At 37.3% G+C, this 21,756-nt stretch overlaps 1 protein-coding gene across 3 annotated transcripts in view; it reads right to left on the bottom strand.

Moving 5' to 3' along the window:
• LOC150103703 (cyclic GMP-AMP synthase-like receptor) overlaps positions 1 to 21,756 on the bottom strand; it is a 162,345-nt gene that overhangs the window by 58,686 nt on the left and 81,903 nt on the right. For all 3 annotated transcript variants that reach the window (XM_090396503.1, XM_090396504.1, XM_090396505.1), the window contains exons 4-5: positions 4,803 to 4,967; positions 579 to 731 (exon numbers count right to left, since the gene is read on the bottom strand). In XM_090396503.1, the coding sequence (XP_090252629.1) occupies positions 579 to 731; positions 4,803 to 4,967 (318 nt within the window). The remainder of the gene's footprint in view (positions 1 to 578; positions 732 to 4,802; positions 4,968 to 21,756) is intronic.

The raw sequence follows: 21,756 nt of genomic DNA, 5'->3' as shown, positions 1-21,756 counted from the left end.
TCTCTTCTACTGTTTCTATTCTCTCCTCTTCTGGCACTTCCATATCTCTCTCTCAATTCGTCTCTCCTACTGTTTCCATCCTCTCGTCTGCTAGCATTCCCATACCTCTCTCTCATTCCCTCTCTTCTACTGTTTCCATTCTCTCCTCTTCTATCACCCCCATACCTCTCACTCATACTCCCTAAATTCTCTCTCTCTCTCTCTCCTACTCTGATTTTCCTTGCATTTATCTCTTCCATTCTCCTAATCTTATCTTTAATACTTCTGCTCTCATTTACAAGACATTCCACCTCCTCTTTCAACTCATCTATCTCCCTCTGCACGTCAGTCACTCTTAATCTAAATTCACTCTCCAAACAAAACCATCTCCTAAACTTTCACAGTCACTCACACCTTCCACACTATCAACTATTATTTTCTCATTCATATATATATATTTTTTCAAATGAAGCTCTATGCTTCATTTGAAATGAAGCATAGAGCTTCCAAATAATTCATGGAAATTTCAAAAGTGGTTATTACTCAAAACTGAAATAATTTACAATTATTTTAAATTACTCATGGACATTTGTACTCACCTTCATTAGTTTTATCAGGGGTTTAACACAACCCATGTTGTAAATAACCTGCTTCTCTACTTCTGGAATATGAACTCGCCAGAGCAGTTTGGCTTCTGCTTCAGACATGCGTTGAAAGCGACATGGTTTTGGTACTAAAAACCAAAATTTTTTCTAAAAATAAAAAAAAATTCAGAAGACTGAATTAGCTTTTCCTTTTCTTTTGGAATACTGTGTACACTCGAGTCTCTTTTTATGCATATCTTTTTTATGTGGTTTTGAAGTTATGATGTTTATATTTCATGCAAATTTGGGGTTTCTCCTTGTACATAATGAATTATGTACAACAGGGAAACCTCGAATTTGCAGCACATTCTGGCATAACGTGTAAGCAGTGAGTGTCCGTGAAATTTAATTTTGCGTGTGAGTGTCCGTGAAATTTAATTTTGCGTGTGAGTGTCCGTGAAATTTAATTTTGCATGTAAGTGCTTGTTTTTTTATTATTGTAAGTCTAAATTTTGCTAATTTTTATTTTAAAGATTTAATTTGGCCCAATGGAGAAAAAAAAAGCACCAAAGAAATTGCTTTTTTTTTGGAAATGAAAATTGCAATTTTAGTACCACTTAGCAAAAGGAGAGCGATCAACAGTGATTGGTAAACATTTTAATTTAGGCGAATCTACTATAAGAGCAACTAAAAGATTGAAGTCTCAATAAGAAAATCTGTAATTTCTGGCACAAAACTAAGTGACAAATTATCATCGTACTCAAGAGAAGCTTTATTGGAAAAAACAGAATGAGCGCTTGTAATTTGGATTGAAGAATTAACTCAAAGAATTCCTATAAGTGGTTATTTAATTAAACAAAAAAACTCCTCGTTTTGTGAACAGATGAAGCAATTGGAGCCATCTACTTCAGCTTCCCAAGCTGATAAAGAATTTTTAGATAGCAAAGGATAGCTAACCGGATTTTTAAAAAAGAACGCATTTCATAACGTGAAGATCACAAGCAAGGTTGCAGCAGCAGATGAAGAAGCAGCCAAAAATTTTTAAGAGAAGTTAGCCAAAATTATTGAAGATGGTGGATATTGTCCCGATCAAGTGTTTAACGAAACAGGATTGTTTTGGAAGAAAATGCCTAGTCGAACTTACATTGTAAAGTCTGAAAAAAAAGCAAGTGGGTTTTAAACAAGTGGAGATTGAATAACATTGTTACTTTGTAGCAATGAATCAGGAGATCGAATGTTGAAACCCCTCCTAGTAAATCAATCTCTAAGACCATGTTCTCTAAAAGGCAAAGATCTAAAACAGCTGCCAGTACATTGGATGGCTAATACAAAGGCTTGGGTAGCAACTGCTGTATTTACTGAATGGTTCAATAATTGCTTTGTACCAGGAGTGGAAACATATATGAAAAAAGCACTCGATTTTAAAGTTTTATTAATTGTTGACAATGCACTAAGTCATCCGCATTTAGAACATCCAAATGTGCAAGTAGTGTTTTTTCCACCTGATAGCACAAGCATTATTCAGCCATTAGATCAAGGCATAATTGCTACTTTTAAAAAATATTACATTAAGCACACTTTTCAATTTATATTGGATAAACTAGAAAATGAATCATTAACAGTAACTGACTTTTGGACTGTTTTAATCATGCTGCATCTACTATCACTGAAATAGGACCACAAACTTTAAATGCCTGCTTGAAAGCAACTTGGCATGTATGTGTTGCAAATAGTGCAACCATTCAAACATCTACGTTATCAGCTGAAATCATTACTTTGGCACATGAAATTGGTGGAGAAGGGTTTTGATACATTTAGCCAGAGTGACATAGACGAATTGCTTGTGGATAATGCCTTAAGTGACAATTATATTATTGGATATCGATTAACTTTAGATATCTTCAAAGATCCAGAAAATGATAGTGAAGTGGAAGAAAAACCTGTCCCTCTCACTGCAAATATAACTCGAGAAGGTCTTGAACTGTGCAGTATCATTTTCTTGTTAATACACAAATTCTGAACGAGCCTTTAAATTCCAACATGAGCTAGAGAACTGTATGTCTAGATATCGAGAGCTGCATAAAAAATTAGTAAAATCATCATTGCAAAGTTTAATCACTGATTAAAATTGTCAGAAGAAAAAAATCAGCACAGAACGAGGGTGAAGCTAATTCTGTTTGTGAAGAACCATTGCCTTTACCATACAGATCTGATGCGCTGACTATCTCTTCTGGTGATAAAAGTGATTTCGCATAAGTTCGCAAACGTTGCTGAATATTGTCCAATAGCAACGATAATTCTGATGAAAAAATGTAAAAAAAAATTTCACTTTTCAATAAAGCTTTAAAACAAACTTAGGCATTCTTATTTTCCTGAATTTTAATAAACTTTTTATGTGATTTTAGGTTTATTTTAATTCATTGCTTTGGTTTTATGCGGTTTTAGAAAAGTATGGAATGTATCCCTAATTTTCAATATAAGTTAGGTCTTTTTTGTGCGATTTTTATATGCGGTTTTTTGTGGAATGTATCTACCACATAAAAAGAGACCCAACTGTATATATACTGACTTGAGAGAATAAAAAAAGGCCTTTTATCTTCCCAACTTCGGGAGGAAATGTACAGATCCATACGAATTCTCTGGAAATTTTGTAGGTTACTAAAAGAAGAGCATAGTTTCTCACTTATCTTTACATGCTTCTTTAACAGTATGAAAAGATAAGTATAAAAGTATAAAAAGAAAAGAAAAACCATCACTTTTTTAAACTGCTAAAGCTGACAGAAAACAATCGCAAATATATAAGTACTCTTCCTAATGAAATTTAGAGAATATATAAAGCCAATGCTCCTTACGTCATGCAGCATGCGCAAAAATATAAATAAATGAAAAAATAATTAATGCAAATAAAAAAAAAAAACACAGAAGAGATCAAAGCACAGTTTGAACATGTCTTTATTTTGTGAGTTTGAGGCTTTTGTGGCTTTGGAGAAGTTTGTCAGTTTTGGTAAAATAACCAAATATTTGGAATAATAATATTTTTAAAGAATATAAACAAATTGTACTTTGTTTTACTATAAACGTGTAGAAAGGCTTATGTATTCGTTGTGCATGTTGTTTTATTTTTGACGGTATATATCAAAACACAAAATTATAAGTAAATAATAATTTATTGACTTCTTGCTGATATTTTGCTAGTGTTATAACCAGCATCCTCAGAGCACAAAAACACAGTCTGTCACAATACGCGAGACTAGAACAACATGGTGTAATCAACAGACTAGTTTAACAAAATTGTAGCAGCAACACAAAAACAAAAGTCCTAATTAGGTGCCTTCTATCTGAAAAAAAAAAAAAAAAAAAAAAATTGCAATTACTACACAAAGACTAAAGTCCTAAAAAACAGAGAGAAAAAAAAAGCCAGTACTAGTTATGTCTTAAGATGACTGTCTCCCAGATCTTAGGCAAATTTATACAGCCATATTTGTTGAGATTTGGAGTATGTTTCAAAGCTTCTGTTGCTTCTAAGAACAATCTCTCCGACTTGTAAGAGTTTATGTGTAGTACTTTTGTTTTCTTCCAGTTGATTCTGTGTGCAGGGGTATCCAAAGCATGATCTGCTAGGCCTGACTTGCCATAGTGATAGTGCCGGATGTATCGTTTATGTTCAATGATGCAGATGTTCACAGTTCTTCCTGTTTGACCGTAGTAAGCTTGATCACATGAGCAAGGTACTTCGTAGATTCCTGGATGTGATAAAGGAGGGATGCTGTCCTTGGGTGACCGGATGAGAGTTGCTAATTTGACACACATCTGAATACTGTGCGTATATCATGTTTATTAAGAATTCCAGATATCTTTTCTGATGTGCCTTTAATGTATGGGATGGCGATTGTTTTGTTGTAGTTCACTATGGTGGAAGTGGGAGGGGTTTCTTAGGAGCATTTAGTATTTTGTTTATCTTATGGGGATTATAGCCATTGGCCAAGAAGCTGTGGCATAAGTGAGCCAGTTTGGCACTACATTGTCAATGTGCAGTGTCCCGCTAGCCCTGTCATAATGTAGTACCTGAATCATGTAGCCACTACATGATGGGGGTAAATTTTTGTTGGACCAACAGAAAATTTCTGTGGACCAGCACTGGTCCACGGACCACAGGTTGAAGAACTAGGGTCTAAAAGACAAGAAAAAGTTATTAGCCAAATATGAATAATTTAATGAGACAAAACGCTGCTTACTTACACAGTCTGGAATATCTCTGAATGTGTTAAAAAGCTCTTTGCTTGCTTTCTTAGGCCACTTTGGCCACGTAAATTCAATGACTGGAACAATATCAATATCAATAATGTCACCATAACTAGTCTTTAGATTCAACGTTTTTGCCGGACCATGCTGACTCATAACAACCTGAAAAGGAGTAGAGAAAATTAATACAAGATACAAAATAACTAATACTAGTCTAATAAGCTGTTTCAAATATACAAGTGTATAAACATAGTATTTACATTAACATAGTATTTAGCGTTTAATTGTAGTAGTTCCTTGGCTCAATTTGAATGATGACAGCTGCCGCTGCTCCAATTACAAATGGAGTATCACCAAGTCCTCCCCCATTCAACAACTCTATTTTGCATAACATAATAAAGGATTTTGTGGCATATGGGGCTTTGGGCATGTATGCATCCCAGCAGATGGATATGTGATGGATGGGGGGGGGGAGCACAGATATGCTTAAAATATAGGCAATGGGAGGAATTCAGTGAGTAAGATGTTATGATATCCCACCTCGTTGCATCAGGAGTGGGAGATTTTTGAGAGACGAATAGTGTGACAGGTGAGAATAATGAGCAGTGAAATATGAATGAAAAATTAAGAGTGGGGAGTGTGAAAGGCTTAAATGATTGTGAAGTTTTCAGAGATGGTCATGATTGTGGGAATGAATGGCAAATAAGAATGGCTAACTTGCAGAGAAAGAGAGATAGATGAGCTGAAAGAGATGGTGGAATGTCTCAGGAATGAGATGAAAAGTATGAAAGATGAGATTAGGCAAATGGAAGAGTTCAATGCAAGGTGAATCAGAGTAGGAGTGAGAGATAGTTATGGGAATGATAGAAGAGTAGAAAATGGGAGCAGTAGAAGAGAGGCAATGAGAGAGAGATATGGGAATGATTGAAGAGGAGAGAATAGAAACAGTGGAAGAGAGGGAATGAGAGAAGAGGAGAGAATGGAAAAAGTCAGAGAGAGAGAAAATAAGAAGAATGCGAGGGAGTGCTGGAACCAGGATGGAGTGATGCCAGGACAGTAGGTAAGTAGGGGAACACAGAGTGAAAGATTTACAGGAGAGAGACAGAGTGAGATGCAGGTGAGCAATCAAGGAACAGAGTTGCTTCTAAGAACAATCTCTCCGACTTGTAAGAGTTTATGTGTAGTACTTTTGTTTTCTTCCAGTTGATTCTGTGTGCAGGGGTATCCAACCCCTGCACACAGTGATGTATGGAGACTCGATATGGAGGAATGATAGAGAGTGGGGCTACTGCAATTAAGCAGGCTGAAAGGGTGGATGAGATGATTGTGATGGTGGGCATGAATGACTTGAGTAGCAATATAAATCAGGTGGTGAGAGATCTGAGATTCTTGCTGGAAACAGTCAGAGAGAGACAGTGAATAAGAAGAATGCGAAGGAGTGTTGAAACCAGGGATGGAGTGATGCCAGGACAGCAGTAAGTAGGGGAACACAGAGTGAACGATTTACAGGAGAGAGAGTGAGGGATGCAGATGAGCAATCAAGGAACAGAGTGGTAAGAGCTGTGATGTATGGAGACTCAATGATCTGTGGTGAGCAAGACAGGATGCCAGAGGATTGTATGCTTGGAGGAACAATAGAGAGTGGGGCTATTGCAATTAAGTAGGCTGAAAGGATGGATGAGATCATTGTGATGGTGGGCACGAATGACTTGAGTAGCAATGTAAATCGGGTGGTGAGAGATCTGAGATTCTTGCTTGAAGTTGTATGAAAGAAAACGCAGAGAGGAAAGATTGTGTGTGTTGCCCAGGTATGATAGTGACAAGCTGAGCAGGGGGGTAGGCGTCAGGGGGGGGAGCCCTCCAAGAAACTTATATGCCTCTATTATATTTCCTCTCTTATGCCTATCAGCTAGTTTTAGAAGTTCACAAATCTTCAATCTATTCTCATAGGAATTATTCCACAGACCTTCCACAATCTTTGTCACTTGTCTCTGAATCCTCTCCACCACTTCTTTATCACCATGGAATCCAGGCAACCAAATCTGTGCACAACACAATAGTCCAGATGTAACTTTATTAATGTCTTATAAAGTGGAACAATAACTTCCCTAACCCTGCTTGTTAGTGTGTTCTTCAATAACCGTGTAATCAGATGTGCTGTTTTGGCTACCTTTGCAATATTCCCTCTAAACTTCAATCTCTGTCCACAATCACCATCAAATCTCTTGTCTCATCAACTTCTTGCAGTTCAATTCCATCAATATAATACACAGCACGCGATCTCATACCTACTAAAGTGCATCATCTTACACTTAACCACATTAAACTGGCAGCCATTTAACTTTTCCCATACTGCCAGTACATTTAAGTCATCCTGCAAGATCTTTACATCACTTCATTGACTATGGCTATTCCCAGTTTTGCATTATCAGCAAATAAGTGGATATTTCCTGTCAGATTATTTCTATTGTCATTAATGTACAAATTAAACAACAAAGGACGAAGTACTGAACCCTGAGGTACACCACTAGTCACCTGCCTTCTCCTGGACTCAACCCCTCCATAAATCACGTTTTGATATCTGTCCATCAGATACCCTCTAATCCAAATCACCAGCTTCAGATCCACTTCCACTGGCTCCTATTTATGCAACAGAATTCCATGTAGAATCCTATCAAATGACTTTGCAAAATCCAGCAGTATCACCAAGTAAGCATTTCCTTTGTCCAACTCCACTGTTACAAAAGTAAGTAAATTACTAAGCCAAGACCTATCAATCCCAAAACCAAGTTGTCCCTTATCAAGTATCATATTTTTGACCTGAGTTCTGATTTTTATCAACTTTTCCTGAGAGGAAAAGTGGATATTTTATGAACTTTTCCACAAGAGGCAGCAGGAGGTACTAATTCTCTTGTGCATCCTCGTAACACATGGGCTGATATGCCATTTTAACCCTTTGGCAGTGTTTACATTAAAGTTCTGCAATATACTAAGCACCTCTATTCTCCAGTCAGTGACTCGTTCAGCTTTGCAATATCACAACCAAGGTGGTACCTTTGCAAAACTATTGCTTAGTAATGCAACAATTTGATTTGGTTGTGTTACTTTTCTACCATCAACACTTTTTAAAGTCATCTGTCCAAAGTCAATTCTCATTTTACTTGCCACATAGCAAAAGAACTCCCTAGAATTTCTTTTGGATTCATCAGCTAGCTTCCTTTCATAATTAGCTTTGCCCTTCCTTACCATACAGGTCACTCTCCTTGCCTGTACCTTGTACTGCTCAGGGGTATGCCGATCGCCTTTTTCTTTATATTCCCTTTACAACTATTTCTTTATCTGCAACTCTTGCTTAATAATACTATTAATTCATCTTCCCCCTACGTGATTTATCTTCCTGACTCTAGGTATACAGTCTGATACTGTTTTCCTTAAACACCCCTTGATATACTGGAAGAAGTGGAGGAAGCAAAGGATCTTGGGGTGATTGTAGAAAGAAATTTGAGGCTCAGAGAACATTGACTATGAGGAATAAAATAATGGTGGTCCCACTGTATAAAGCTCTGATCAGACTACATCTGGATTTCTATGTGCTAAGATATGGTCACTGGGATTTGAATGGGATGAAATAGCCTTTAGAGGCTGCAGAGATGTATAAAATATATCAGGACTGCACAATATCAGTGATGAAAATAGACTGAAGCATTCAAAATGCATAGTTTGGTGCAGAGATGACAAAGGAAGTGGGATATATAATTATGATATTTAAGGAAGAAGGATTGGGGGAGACCATCCTTGGAAGTTACCAAAAAAAGTAGTGAGTAGGAGTTAAGAAGTAAATTTTTTGCATGGAGAGTAGTAGGATCATGGAATGCATTGCATGAGAGAATGGTAAAAGTGCAAACAATGGATGAGTTTAATGAGTAGGATGATAGACTGCATGTCCAGCACTGACCTCCCACAATTAGTCTTATAAATTCATAGAGGTAAGGAAAACAATAATAATGATAATAACAAAATCAAGTGTTCCATCAATGATGTGTGTTTGAATGTAGGAGGAGTTTGAGCAGACCTACCATTTAAGGAAATGGTGATTCTAACCAGAAGAAAATAATATAAAAAAGCTGGGTGTTTAACAAGATTATATTCAGGATGAGATCCCTTCTCACAATAGTAATTCTACTCACAAGAAGTTGTTCAAACTTATAAATATCAGAAGAATGGGCAGGCAGAATGAATGGCAGCTAGACCAGCAAAGAAAAATCTGAACAAGGGTGCGAGAAAAAAATTGTAATAACAGCCATTTGTGTCACAGAATACTGTACCACTGATTAGAGCATTTGTGAATGGGACAGAAAAAACAAAAATATCTTTGCTTCTAGAATATATCCTTATTATTATTAATTTGCACATTAACAATAATCAGAATGATTTGAAGAGCTAACCAGACATCTGCTGATGCTGCTAAAGTGAAGGAGATAATAGTTAATAATAATGTTAATGTAATAAAAATATGTTCATAAAAATAATGTTAATAATGTCCTGCAATAATGATCTTGCAGAACAATTTAAAGAGTATGACAGTGTGAACAAAGAAAAACACTTACTGGTTCAACATAGCAAATTGTAAGGTTTGAGATAGGATTAAAAGATTACAAGTTGTTATTAAACTTGTGGAAATGGGCTGCAAAAAAAAGTGATGAAGGTAGACATTGGGATGGTGGGGAAGAAATTCAAAGGACATTATGAAGTGGACAAAATGCTCATTGGATCGACTGGATGTTAAAGAACACATTAACAAGTTAAGGAATGTTATAATCACTCTTTATAAGGACTCTCTACATCTGACCTAGTGTGCATAGATTCGATGATCAGGATTTCTGAAAATGAGAAAGTAGTGGAGATAATCCAAAGCAAAGTGACAAGATGGATATTCTGGGGAATGCTCCCTAACTGGATAGAGCAAATGTTTGTGGGTTCCAAAATTAACAAAATTACAAAATGAAGGTGAGCAAATTGATCTAATATGGAGGTAGCAGGGTTTTTTCTGCTGGAAACTCCAGTTTTTCATCATGCATACGGACAAATCAGCCTTCAGAACACATGCAAGTAGTAGCAGAAGAGACAGTTAGATGTGTATGTGTGTGTGTGTGTGTGTGTGTGTGTGTGGAGGAGTGGAGTGCCCTGTGATTAGTCTTTGGACTCCTTGAAGATGTCACATAATAATAACAATAGTAATAATAAAATTTAGTTAATAAACAGAAAATAGTTGGGACATACACAGCCAAGTCACACTGGCATAAATATGTCATGATATTGGAGAAAATGCTAATATAATATATGCCAGTCCTGAAGCTGTAAAAAATAGTGGTCCCAGTATTTGACTTAGTAGTAAGTCAAATACTTCTTTGGGTAGTAACCAACTGGTAGAACATTTAATTACTTTCAAGTCTGAAAACAAAATAAAATGGTTGGATTTAAAGGTTGGAAATTATAGTGGACAACATGCATGTATGCAGAGTAGAATATGTTTAATATATTATATTTAAGAACACAGGCATTTCAGCTTAAGTATTTTAAACAATCTGTCAAATTTTTAAAAAAAATTCATTTTTTCCCATTTCATATTACTCCTACACAAGAGAGGCAGCAGGGACTATAACAAATAAATGCCACATGTGAGCTAAGGTGGATGGAATAAAAGAGTAGCTGGTTTGGTGAGTATGCAGTGCAGCTGTAAATGGATGTTGGGCAGCTGATGCTTGATTCATGCAGATCTGGAAGAAATGGAAAACATAATGGATACCAGTTCTGGTGAATATTCATGGAACCATCTGTGGAAGAGACACAATGTGGAAACTGATCTTGTATGATATAGTGGCTGAAGAGAGTCTGCAAGGTGTCATTAATGAAACTGCCCATTTTCTCAACAGCATCATCAAAAATTTTTAGGGAGGTTCTATGCACCCACCCTAAATATAACAGCAACATTCTAAGATTGGTGCGATTTGAGATTTATACAGAGTAAGTAACTGGTCAGAAGAAAAGTACCATCTTGAGCAAAAAAAAATATGATGCCAAGGTTTTTTTGGAATCTGAAGATGATATAGAAGTAATATTATTATACCAAGAAAGGTTTAGAGTGAGTCAGTCCAAGAAGAAAGATCTGATCTTGACTCTGAGCTGAGCATTATCAAAATTAAGTGGAGATGATGTAAGGTTTTTTACAAGGAAACAAATAATAATGATGTTTAGATGCATTGAAGGGTGTTTTCACCCCAGTAAAGAATACTGCAGAGATCAGTGCTCAGGGCACTGATGTTTGAGCACTGCAAGACTTGTCATATGAGTAGGATTAAGTGGAGAGTGCTATCATCAGTGAAACTATGAATAAGATTTGCAGTCAATGAGAGTGGGTCATTTGTATAAATCAGGAAAAGGATGGGTGAAATGAAAGAGACTTGAGAGACAGCTGATTAGCAGGAAAATCCGAGGAGAGAATATCTTCCACCACACTTCCACTACATATCGTTATAAATCTGAGAGAAAACTGGTAATCAAATTATGAGGAGAGAAAGGCAGTCTGTATGATAGTAACTTGTTAAGAAGCCATCAAGCTCAGATCCTATCAAATGCCTTCAAAATGGCAGGTGCAACAGTACCGGTTTCTTCAAAATTTTCCATGGCATATGTCCAGAGGTATGTGATATAGGCAAGATCTCCTGTGGATTTAGATTGGCAAAATCCATGTTGGTAGTCACTAATTAGCTGACAGGTCTCCAAGCATCGAGGGAGTTGATTGTTGATCATCTTCTCCGTTACTTTGGAAAAGCTAAAATGAGAGCAGTAGTATGATGGTAGACATTTATCACTTTTTTTTTTATTTACTTAATTTTTTGTTTATTAAAGAAATGGTTCCATATGGGCCTTCCATGCTGTAGGGTAGATACCAGCTGAGTATAATACAGTGTACAGATGATAAAGAACAGATGTTAGTTCAGGAGCACAATAGGTGAGAGGACCAGCTGATGGAATCTTTCTGGGAGATCACAGGAGAACATGTAATGTAATGTTCTTGGCAAAGAAGCAGGTGATTTGCCTTGGTGATCTATAAAGGAGAGGTGAGAAAGAAGATGAAGCACAGATGGACAAAAGTAAAGTTGCATCCAGCAACTTTGATGAATGACCAGAAGGCATGACTGCACAGGCAGTGAATTTTGTACATTTAGCCCTATCAATGTCAGACTTGTTCGCATGGTTAGCCTAGTGGCTATGTGCTTCGCATCAATATGCCTGGGGAAGGAGTGTCCTACGTTCGATTCCCCTTGATGATATGAAGAGGTTAAGGATCTTTGTCAGCCAAGCCAAGTTAGCTAGTCTTGGGCATGGACAGCAGGGTTCTTCCCCCAGTTTATCTAGGGTTTTTCATCCCACAAGCAGGCAAACTGGCCCCATGAATACACACAAGCTACAGTCATAGGATATAGTACTTAATCCTATGACTGTCCTAAGGGGCGGTCGAGGAATGGAGAGATCCCCACACGAATAAATAAATAAAAAATGTCAGACTTAGCCTAGTCCTTTTAATGATGGTTTTAAAAGTATTACAGGTAACCATATAGGATCTGAAGGAAACTGGGGGGTTTTCTCTCAAGCCACTTACGATAGGGTGTTTTTTGGAAAATAAACCATGGTTTAGATATCGAGTGGGAATTTTGAATAGAGTGAGGAATGAAAGACTCCATTCCAATATGGATTATTTCTGTAACAAGATCATAACAATTATCCAGATCTGACAAATGAAAACAGTAGTCTGACCATGGAAGGGAGGGGTAAAAATAATGTAAATCATTCATGAGGCTGTGGTTGATGAAAGGATGTTCCACCAGAAATGAAATTTTGGTAAGATTGTGATCTGAATTACCAAGAGAAGCAGTCACCTGAACAGCAAAGATTTTATTATTTTATTATTATTATTACATGACACCTCCAAGGAGTCCAAAGGCTCATCGAGGGAAGGCACCTACTCTACAACTCTCCGTCTCCACCACTCAATCCACCAACTGCAACATTTTTTACTACACCAACAGTATCTACTGCCCACCACCACTACTAGTATTTTGACAGACAATCATAAACACCCATGCTCATGGCAGGATTCGAATCCGCAACCTTTTGGCTGGAGAGTGGATATGGTAACCACTCAGTCAACCAGGCCGGCAATGTTTTGTATATGACGTATAAGAAAAAAGCCTAAAAGCACAGATGGGAAATGAACCCATGATCTCCTGTTTACTAGACAAATGCTTTAATCAATTAAGCAGCACAACTAAGATACACCATTCACCTTTAGGAATATATATATATATATATATATATACACATAATGCTTTATACATAATGCTAATTATGTATAAAGACTGTCTATGTTGTTCATAGTCTTTTAACCCTCAATGTTTAGTGTTTTTTCTTTTATAATGTCACCTGAAGAAGGCTGTTACAGGCCGAAACTAGTAGTGTGTTTATATTAAAACCTTTTTAATTAAATCTCGGTTCTAGTCATTCAATTTTTTTTTTCATAAAACTATGTATGTTAACCGAGTCAATGATCAATCTGTCATATATATATATATATATATATATATATATAACATACGCCACACTAAATCAACTTCAACACTACTACTTTAAGCTATAAATGTGTAATAACAATTAACCAGCCAAACCTGATTCTTGTGGTAGCAAAAAATAAATAAATAAATAAAATAATAAAAAATAAAGAAATTATATCAGCCCACTTCAGAAATTAAAAGTTAACTGTTAGTGTGTATTAATTTTCTTGGAGTATTGTTATTAACTTATGATAAGATCTTTCACTTTTTATATTATTGTTGCCATTCCTGTTCTATTCTATGTAGACATCCCAAGGTAGGTCCTTTTGAGTTATTATCCTAAGCCTGAAGTCTTGTTAGTTATTCTGAGCCTGGAGTCTTGTGGATGTAGAAATAGGAATTTGCACAGTCTTACTGGAAGGGGGGGAGGGGAGGAACACTCTGGAGATATGTCATTCACCTGTTATTAATCCTATAAACCTCCCTTCAGCAAAGCATCAAAGCTGTTATGGTTATCAGTTACTAATTAACCTTTATATCTGAAGCTTGGAGAGTTGGATAACCCTATATTCGACATTATTGCATTATGTCAAATAGGACTGAATGTGTATTGAGCAAATCTTAAAGAATTTTAAGGCTGTCTGCCATCATGTCTACATCCAACCAGAATATGGTTTGAAAAGACCATGTTCACATACATCCAACTTATATGTCTGGTTGGATATATAAGTTGTGTTCCTTTTCAGTTACTAGACAAATGCTTTAATCAATTAAGCAGCACAACTAAGATACACCATTCACTTTAATGGTGTATTTTAATTGTCCATGAAGATGCCTGTGTAATAATAAACAGATCATAACTTTAATAATTTTGTGCTTATATGTTCTTGATAATGATAGACTGGGAGAAAAGAAGAACAAAAAAAAAAAGTCATACCTGCCTAATTTACTAACGGAAAACAGAAAATTCCATAGGGTTGATTGAAAAGGAACACAACACAACCACACATATAAGATGGATGTATGTGAACATGGTTTTTTCAAACCATATTCTGGTTGGATGTAGACATGATGGCAGACAGCCTTAAAATTCTTTAAGATTTGCTCAATGCACATTCAGTCCTATTTGACATAATGCAATAATGTCGAATATAGGATTATTCAACTCTCCAAGCTTCAGATATAAAGGTTACATTAGTAACTGATAACCATAACATCTTTGATGCTTTGCTGAAGGGAGGTTTATAGGATTAATAACAGGTGAATGACATATTTCCAGAGTGTTCCTCCCCCTTCCAGTAAGACTGTGCAAATTCCTATTTCTACATCCACAAGACTCCAGGCTCAGTATAACTAACAAGACTTCAGGCTTAGGATAATAACTCAGAAGGACCTACCTTGGGATATCTATATAGAATAGAACAGGAATGGCAACAATAATATAAAAAGTGAAAGAACTTATAAGTTAATAACAATACTCCAAGAAAATTAATACACACTAACAGTTAACTTTTAATTTCTGAAGTGGGCTGATATAATTTCTTTATTTTTTTATTATTTTATTTATTTATTTATTTATTTATTGCTACCACAAGAATCAGGTTAGGCTGGTTAATTGTTATTACACATTTATAGCTTAAAGTAGTAGTGTTGAAGTTGATTTAGTGTATGTATATATATATATATTCCTAAAGGTGACCTTGATATACAAGTCAAAATGAAGTGTTTCATTTTAATTTTGATTATAGTTATTTAACACAAAATAGTACTTGTATCCAGAAGGAAGCTGAAGATCTTGTGCGTGCAGGAGACAAGGTGGAAAGGAAATAAAGCAAAGAAGCTGGTGGAGGGATATAAACTGTTTTATAGCGGTGTAAATGGAGTTGGAATTATCATCGATAAGGAGCTTAAGGGTGGAGTCTGCAAGGTGTGCCAGAAGAATGATCAGATTATGAGCGTTAAGCTTGAGATGGGAGGAAGTGTGGCTACTATAGTGTGTGGCTACGCCCCACAAGTAGGTTGTGATGAGGAGGAGAAAGAGATATTCTGGAGAGAATTTGACCAAGTAGTAATGGGAATCCCTGATGGTGAGAGAGTGATCGTCGGAGCAGATCTGAACGGGCATGTAGGAAGGCGACGAAGTGGTGAAGAAAGGGTACATGGGGGTTGGAGTAGTGGTGAAAGAAATGAAGAAGGTAAAAAAATCATAGAATACGCTGTGGCCTTCGATCTGGCTATAGCTAACACATGGTTCAAGAAGAAGAGAGTTGAGCATCTGATAACCTATAAGAGCAGGGATAGAGTCAGTCAGATTGACTATATTATGTGCCATAGGAAACATCTGAAGGAGGTGAAGAACTGTAAAGTGATTAATGGAGAAAGTGTAGCAGCACAGGTTGGTTGTGGTAGACTGTGATATAAAAGCGGAAAAGAAGAATAGACGGAAGTGGTGGATACAGAGGAGAATAAAGTGGTGGAAATTGGAAGAGGAAGGCCCAAGGAATAAGTTTAAAGAAAAGGTATTGAAAGAAATGAAGTTACCAGTGGATGTGGAAGAATGGTGGGATGTTAATAGTCGGAATATTAGAAAAATTGGAGAAGAGGTGATTGGCATAACATCAGGAAAGGGACTGCCTGAGGATAAGGAGGCATGGTGGTGGAATGAGGGGGTGCAGTTGGAGATCAAGGAAAAGAAAGAGGCAAAGAAAAAATGGGACATGACTGGAACTAGAGTCGACAAGAAGGCATATAGATTAGCGAAGAAAAATGCAAAGAGAGCTATGGCAAGGGCGAAAGTGAGGGCAGTTGATGAGGTTTATGAAGAACTGGAGAGAAACGGTGGAGAAGCTCAGTTGTTGAGAATAGCGAAAGCCAGAGATAAGGCCTCAAAAGACATAACATCAGTCAAGCAGATAAAGGATGCCTCAGGAGTAGTATTACAAGAGGAGGACAAAATCAGAGGAAGATGGAAAGAATATTTTCGAAAACTACTAAATGAGGAGAATCCGAGAGAGAGAGAGAGGTGCGAGAATGGAGAGGCAAGCGAGAGACCGGTGCAAGACATAAGTAGAGAGGAAGTTGTTTGGGTACTGAGAAAAATGAAGAATCGAAAGGCTGTGGGGGCAGACCAGATACCTGGGGAGGTGTGGAAAAGTTTGGGCAGTGAGGGTGTGGATATATTATGGGATCTGATGTGTAAAATAACCCAACAGGAAAAGATACCAGAGGAATGGAGGAAAAGTATTCTCGTCCCAATCTACAAAAGAAGAGGAGATGTTCAAGACTGTGGCAACTATAGAGGGATAAAGCTGATGTCACACACATTGAAAATATGGGAAAGAGTAATTGAAGGAAGGATACGGAAGGAAACGAATGGTGAGGAGCAGTTTGGATTTATGCCAGGAAGAGGAACAACGGATGCGATATTTGCACTAAGGCGATTGATGGAGAAATATAGAGAGATGCAAGTGGATCTGCACATGGTGTTTATAGACCTGGAAAAGGCATATGACAGAGTGGCCAGGCAGGAGGTATGGAGGTGTATGAGGAAGAAGGGGGTGTCGGAGAAGTACGTGAGGTTGGTGAAGGAGATGTATGAAGGAACAGAAACTCAAGTCAGGTCTAGTGTTGGCATGACAGAAGGGTTCCCCATTGTCATAGGGCTACACCAAGGGTCAGATCTGAGCCCCTACTTCTTTGACCTGGTCATGGATGTACTAGTGGATGATGTCAAGAAGGAGGCACCATGGAGCATGCTGTTTGCCGACGACATTGTTCTATGCGAATCATCCTGAGAGAAACTTGAAAATATCCTGGAAGAGTGGAGAAAGGCATTAGAGGAGAGCGGCATGAGAATTAACCAGGTGAAGACTGAATATATGTCAACTGGGAGTGACGAGGATATTGTCATACAACTCCAGGGTGAAAGGCTAATTTCAGGGAAGAAATTCAAGTACCTTGGGTCGGTTGTCAAGAGGAATGGTGACCTGGATGAGGAAATACAGCACCAAATAACATGTGGTTGGATGAATTGGAGGAAGATGAGCGGGGTCCTGTGCGACAAGAGAGTGAGTTGTAAGAGGAAAGGAAAACTCTATAAGATGGTGGTGAGGCCGGTGATGCTCCATGGTGCAGAAACATGGCCTATAACCAAGACACAGGAGAGGAAGATGGAGGTAGCGGAGATGCGGATGTTGAGATGGATAAATGGTGTGACAAAGAAGGACAGGATAAGGAATGACTACATCAGAGGGACAGTTAAGGTGGGACCAATTGGCAAGAAGATACAAGAAAGTAGGCTGAGGTGGTTTGGACATGTAGAGAGGAAGGGTGAGGAGTATGTTGGCAAATGAGTGGAGTATATGGAGTTGGAGAGAAGGAGGAAAAGAGGTAGGCCCAAGCTCAGGTAGAGGGATAAGATGACAGAGGATCTTAGGGAGAAAGGATGGAATCTGAAGGACGCCCTGGACTGGAGAACTTGGAAGAGGAAGGTTAAAGATTGGTGCGCCGACCCCGTTTAACATGGGACAAGGCATAGTGAAAGAAGAAGTACTTGTATCCTATATTTAGTATAATGAGTGCTATTATACTAAATATTCAGTCCCACCAAAGGAAACTAAGAGTATAATTAGCAAGAGTGCAAGGACTAGATTTTTTGCTTGGAGAATGGTGATTGAACAGAATGGGTTGCCAGAGTATTTTACAAGCAAATGAATGTAAAGAGAGATGTGATACGCATCATAATAATGGATAAAGAAGAGCTCTTATTTTTAGTGTCTATGGAGATGCCTGTGTAATAATAAACAGAATAATTTTGTGCTTATATGTTCTTGATAATGATAGACTGAGAGATTTTTTTTTTTTTTTTTAATATTGTGCCCATACACCACAGGTTGGTTGGTTGGTCAACCTATAGTACATTAGTACTGTGTATGAGTAGTGGGCTGGGAAAGGAGGAACTTGTTCACATTTGATTTAAATGACTGTAAATTGTATTCCACAGTACAGCAGTTGCAAGGATGAAGGAGAAGGAAAAGAAACTTGTTCTTTGAAAGGGGATGGTAAATCCCATTCTATTTTATAGCCGGGTCCGAAACTTGGATCGAAACCCATCGAGTTTCATGCTGAAAAAACTATCAGCAGGCCCAAGTGTAAATGATCACTTGGGTAGTACAACACCAGGGCAACTCCATGCAAAGGTGGAGCAAGCTCCGTCACTAACTTTAATATTCTCTCATAATGTAAAACCCAGCTCCTAAGAGATGTATATATATTGTTTTACATTATGAGAAGAGGTCACTACCCAGACCGGTTTCAATCTTTTTTGAGGTCTCATCAGTGAGTAGGTAGACCTGGAATATCAAGGTTTTTAAGTGAACACGAACTTACATACCTCTACTATCGAATTGCCAAAGTGGTGCACTCCTATATTGTTAATTACTAAGATAATAAGCCGAAAAGCTATTTTACCGGCGAATTTGTTAATTGAAAGGGGGATGGTAAATCCCTTTCTATTTTATAGCTGGGTCCGAAACTCGGATCGAAATCCATCGAAATCCATAGAGTTTCATGCCAAATTAATGTTTCATGCCACCGTCCTCTAGGATGCTCATGGCATAATCTTCATAGACTTCTTGGAAAAGGGCAAAACAATTACCGGAGTGTATCATTTAAATAATGAAATAAAGGAAAAACTACTACACTTGGCAAAAAAGAAGATTCTTTTTCACCACGACAATGCACCTGCTCACTCTTCTGCAATTGTGACCACAAAATTATTCGATTTACGCTACAAAGTCCTTTCATATCACCTCCCCTCCACTCTCCAGATTTGGCACCCTCGGACTACTATCTGTTTCCAAACATGAAAAAATGGCTGGTAGGAAAGAGATTTTCATCAAACGATGAGGTGATTGCCGGAACAACTGCCTATTTTGAAGAATTGGACAAATCATACTATATAGACGGGATCAAAAAAAAACTCGAGCATCGTTGGACTAAGTGTATAGACCTAAAAGGAGACTATGTTGAAAAATAAAAAATGTTTGCACCAAAAAAATTATGTTTTCTTCATTTCTGCATGGACTTATCGAATAACCCTCGTAAAATAACATAGTCAATGAGACTTTTCTTATTTCTTGTCGCTTCTCTCCATATGAATTTGTGCACGTTTCTATGTTGGAATATTGTTAGTAATAACCAGTCTATGACCAGAGCAGAAATCCAACAGGTATTTACCATTTTTATTAGCTTTGCTCTTTTCTTCAAATTTTCCCAAAATATTTTTGTATGTCTGACAATCATTTCTTACTCTGCTATTTAGATCCCCAACAAGGACTAACTTTTCTTTTTTCATTGTGTCAGTTGCTTTCTCTAAAGCCTCAAAAAATTCCTCCACTTCTACCTTAGTAGAACCTTCTTTGGGACCACAGGCACAAATAAATCTCATTGCTCAGTTTCTCCATTCTGATATTTGCCCATATCACTCTACTTGATATTGCTTGCCATTCAAGAAGATTAGCCTTGTATTTTGCATTCAGTACTAGCTGCACCTCCTTTTCCCTGATTGTCATTGCTTGAATATAATATTTTGTATTTATTGCTCAGAAAAATCTCACCAGAGTTTGTCTTTTTTATTTCAGTCACCCCTATTATGTCAATCTGTACTCATCCAATTCCTCGGCTCCATTTCTTTGCCATTCAGGCTTCTTATGTTGATAGTACTGATCTTAAACTCTGGTGATGTTGAGTTTGAGTGTTTTAGGATTTGTTCCAGTAGCTGACTTTTTGCTGTTTGCCCTGGTTCCCTGGCAAAAACAACAGAGGCTTTGTTTAACTGGGCGACATCCCAGCCAGCATGAAATTCTGGCAAGTTGTACCATCATTTTATATTTTGGTTTAAGCCAATAAGAATACAATTTAGTTGGCTAAATCCCAAATTGCCAGCCCATCCTTGTTTGTTCAGTATCCAGGTTGATACCTAACAGGGTGCACCACAAGAAGGTGAGGACTGGACATTAGGTCAGAAGCCCTGGTCGGTTCTCTGCATTCCTTTAATGGCTACATGGAGGTCTCTTCTCAGTTATACAGCTTTGACTCCCTAAGCATCCCAAACAACTCAACTCAAAAACACAGGTGTAGCATCCTAACAAAAAAAAAAAAAAAAAAAGTGAAACTCATCTGTTCATATGAACTGGCTCTGAGTACTAAAAAGAAATTATCAAAAAAATATTTATAGAGAATAGGTACAGCAAAAAATCAGAAAAATTCTTTATCAATGATAAAAATCAAAATAACACTCACTTCAGAAATGTCTGATAAAATCCCAAGATTTACTACTTCATTTCTTTTGAAAACCACATAAAAGCTGTTTATTATGCTAAGAAGGATTTTCTGAGGAAACTACCCTCCCATCAGTAGTTAAATCTAGAGTATATTATAATTATCAGACTTTCAAGGAGTTAAGGACATTTAGAGAGGTCATACATCATGCACAGCTGTCATACCTTCTTTACACTTATTCACACTTTATGCACTCATACTTCAACAGGCAAACTGCTACATTCATTCAGAGCTCTGTGAAAGAAAACATCCAACCCTCATACCTTTTTTAACAGTACCCAAACCCAACTTCCATGGATGCTCCATTGTCTTCTTCCCATCTTCCATATAACAAAAAATTTCATCAACCAATAATCTATAACAGGCTTTTTAGAAGTTTATAGACCTATAATCAATATCATCTATCTTTTTTCTATCTACAAATAGCTGTAGTCTGCATACTCTCAATCTGTCTCATAATCTACAAATTTATAATCCCAATATCATCTTTGTAACTCTTCTTTGCACCCTTTCCACAGCTTCTATATCCTTTTGGAACTGAGAAGACCAAATCTACCCACATTAGTCCAGGTGCAGTCATATGAAGGTCTTGATGCAAGGACAAAATGACTTTCTTGCATGTCAATATTTGTTTTGGGATAAAAATTTATCGTGTGAGTTGTATTTGCAACTTTTGCTACCTTTGAACTTCAAATTCTTATCTACTATAATGCCAAGATTCCTAGCCTCATCAATGTCTAATAGCATAACCATACTAATATATGTCATTGAAAATCTCATCGTGGGCTGTCAGTTCAAAGTTATGCACTTTTGAACTGACAGCCCATTATCGTTTGCCTAAATTCTCAGCCAATTCAAATCATTTTGAAAGGGCTAGATATCAGTAGTATCCGTGATTGCTAATGATGCAAAGAAGGCAGGGCACACAACTGAACATCTCCTGTCAGGTCCTTCACAATATCATTAATGTACAGATTGAACAACAATGGTCCAAGGAC

The sequence above is a fragment of the Typopeltis vanoorti genome, chromosome 8 (assembly GCF_054136105.1).
Source record: "Typopeltis vanoorti isolate ZY-2024b chromosome 8, IOZ_Tvanoo_1.0, whole genome shotgun sequence".
Classification (NCBI taxonomy): Eukaryota; Metazoa; Arthropoda; class Arachnida; order Uropygi; family Thelyphonidae; genus Typopeltis; species Typopeltis vanoorti.
The sequence above is the reverse complement of the archived record's forward strand: the minus strand, read 5'-3'. Positions and strand labels throughout refer to the sequence as shown.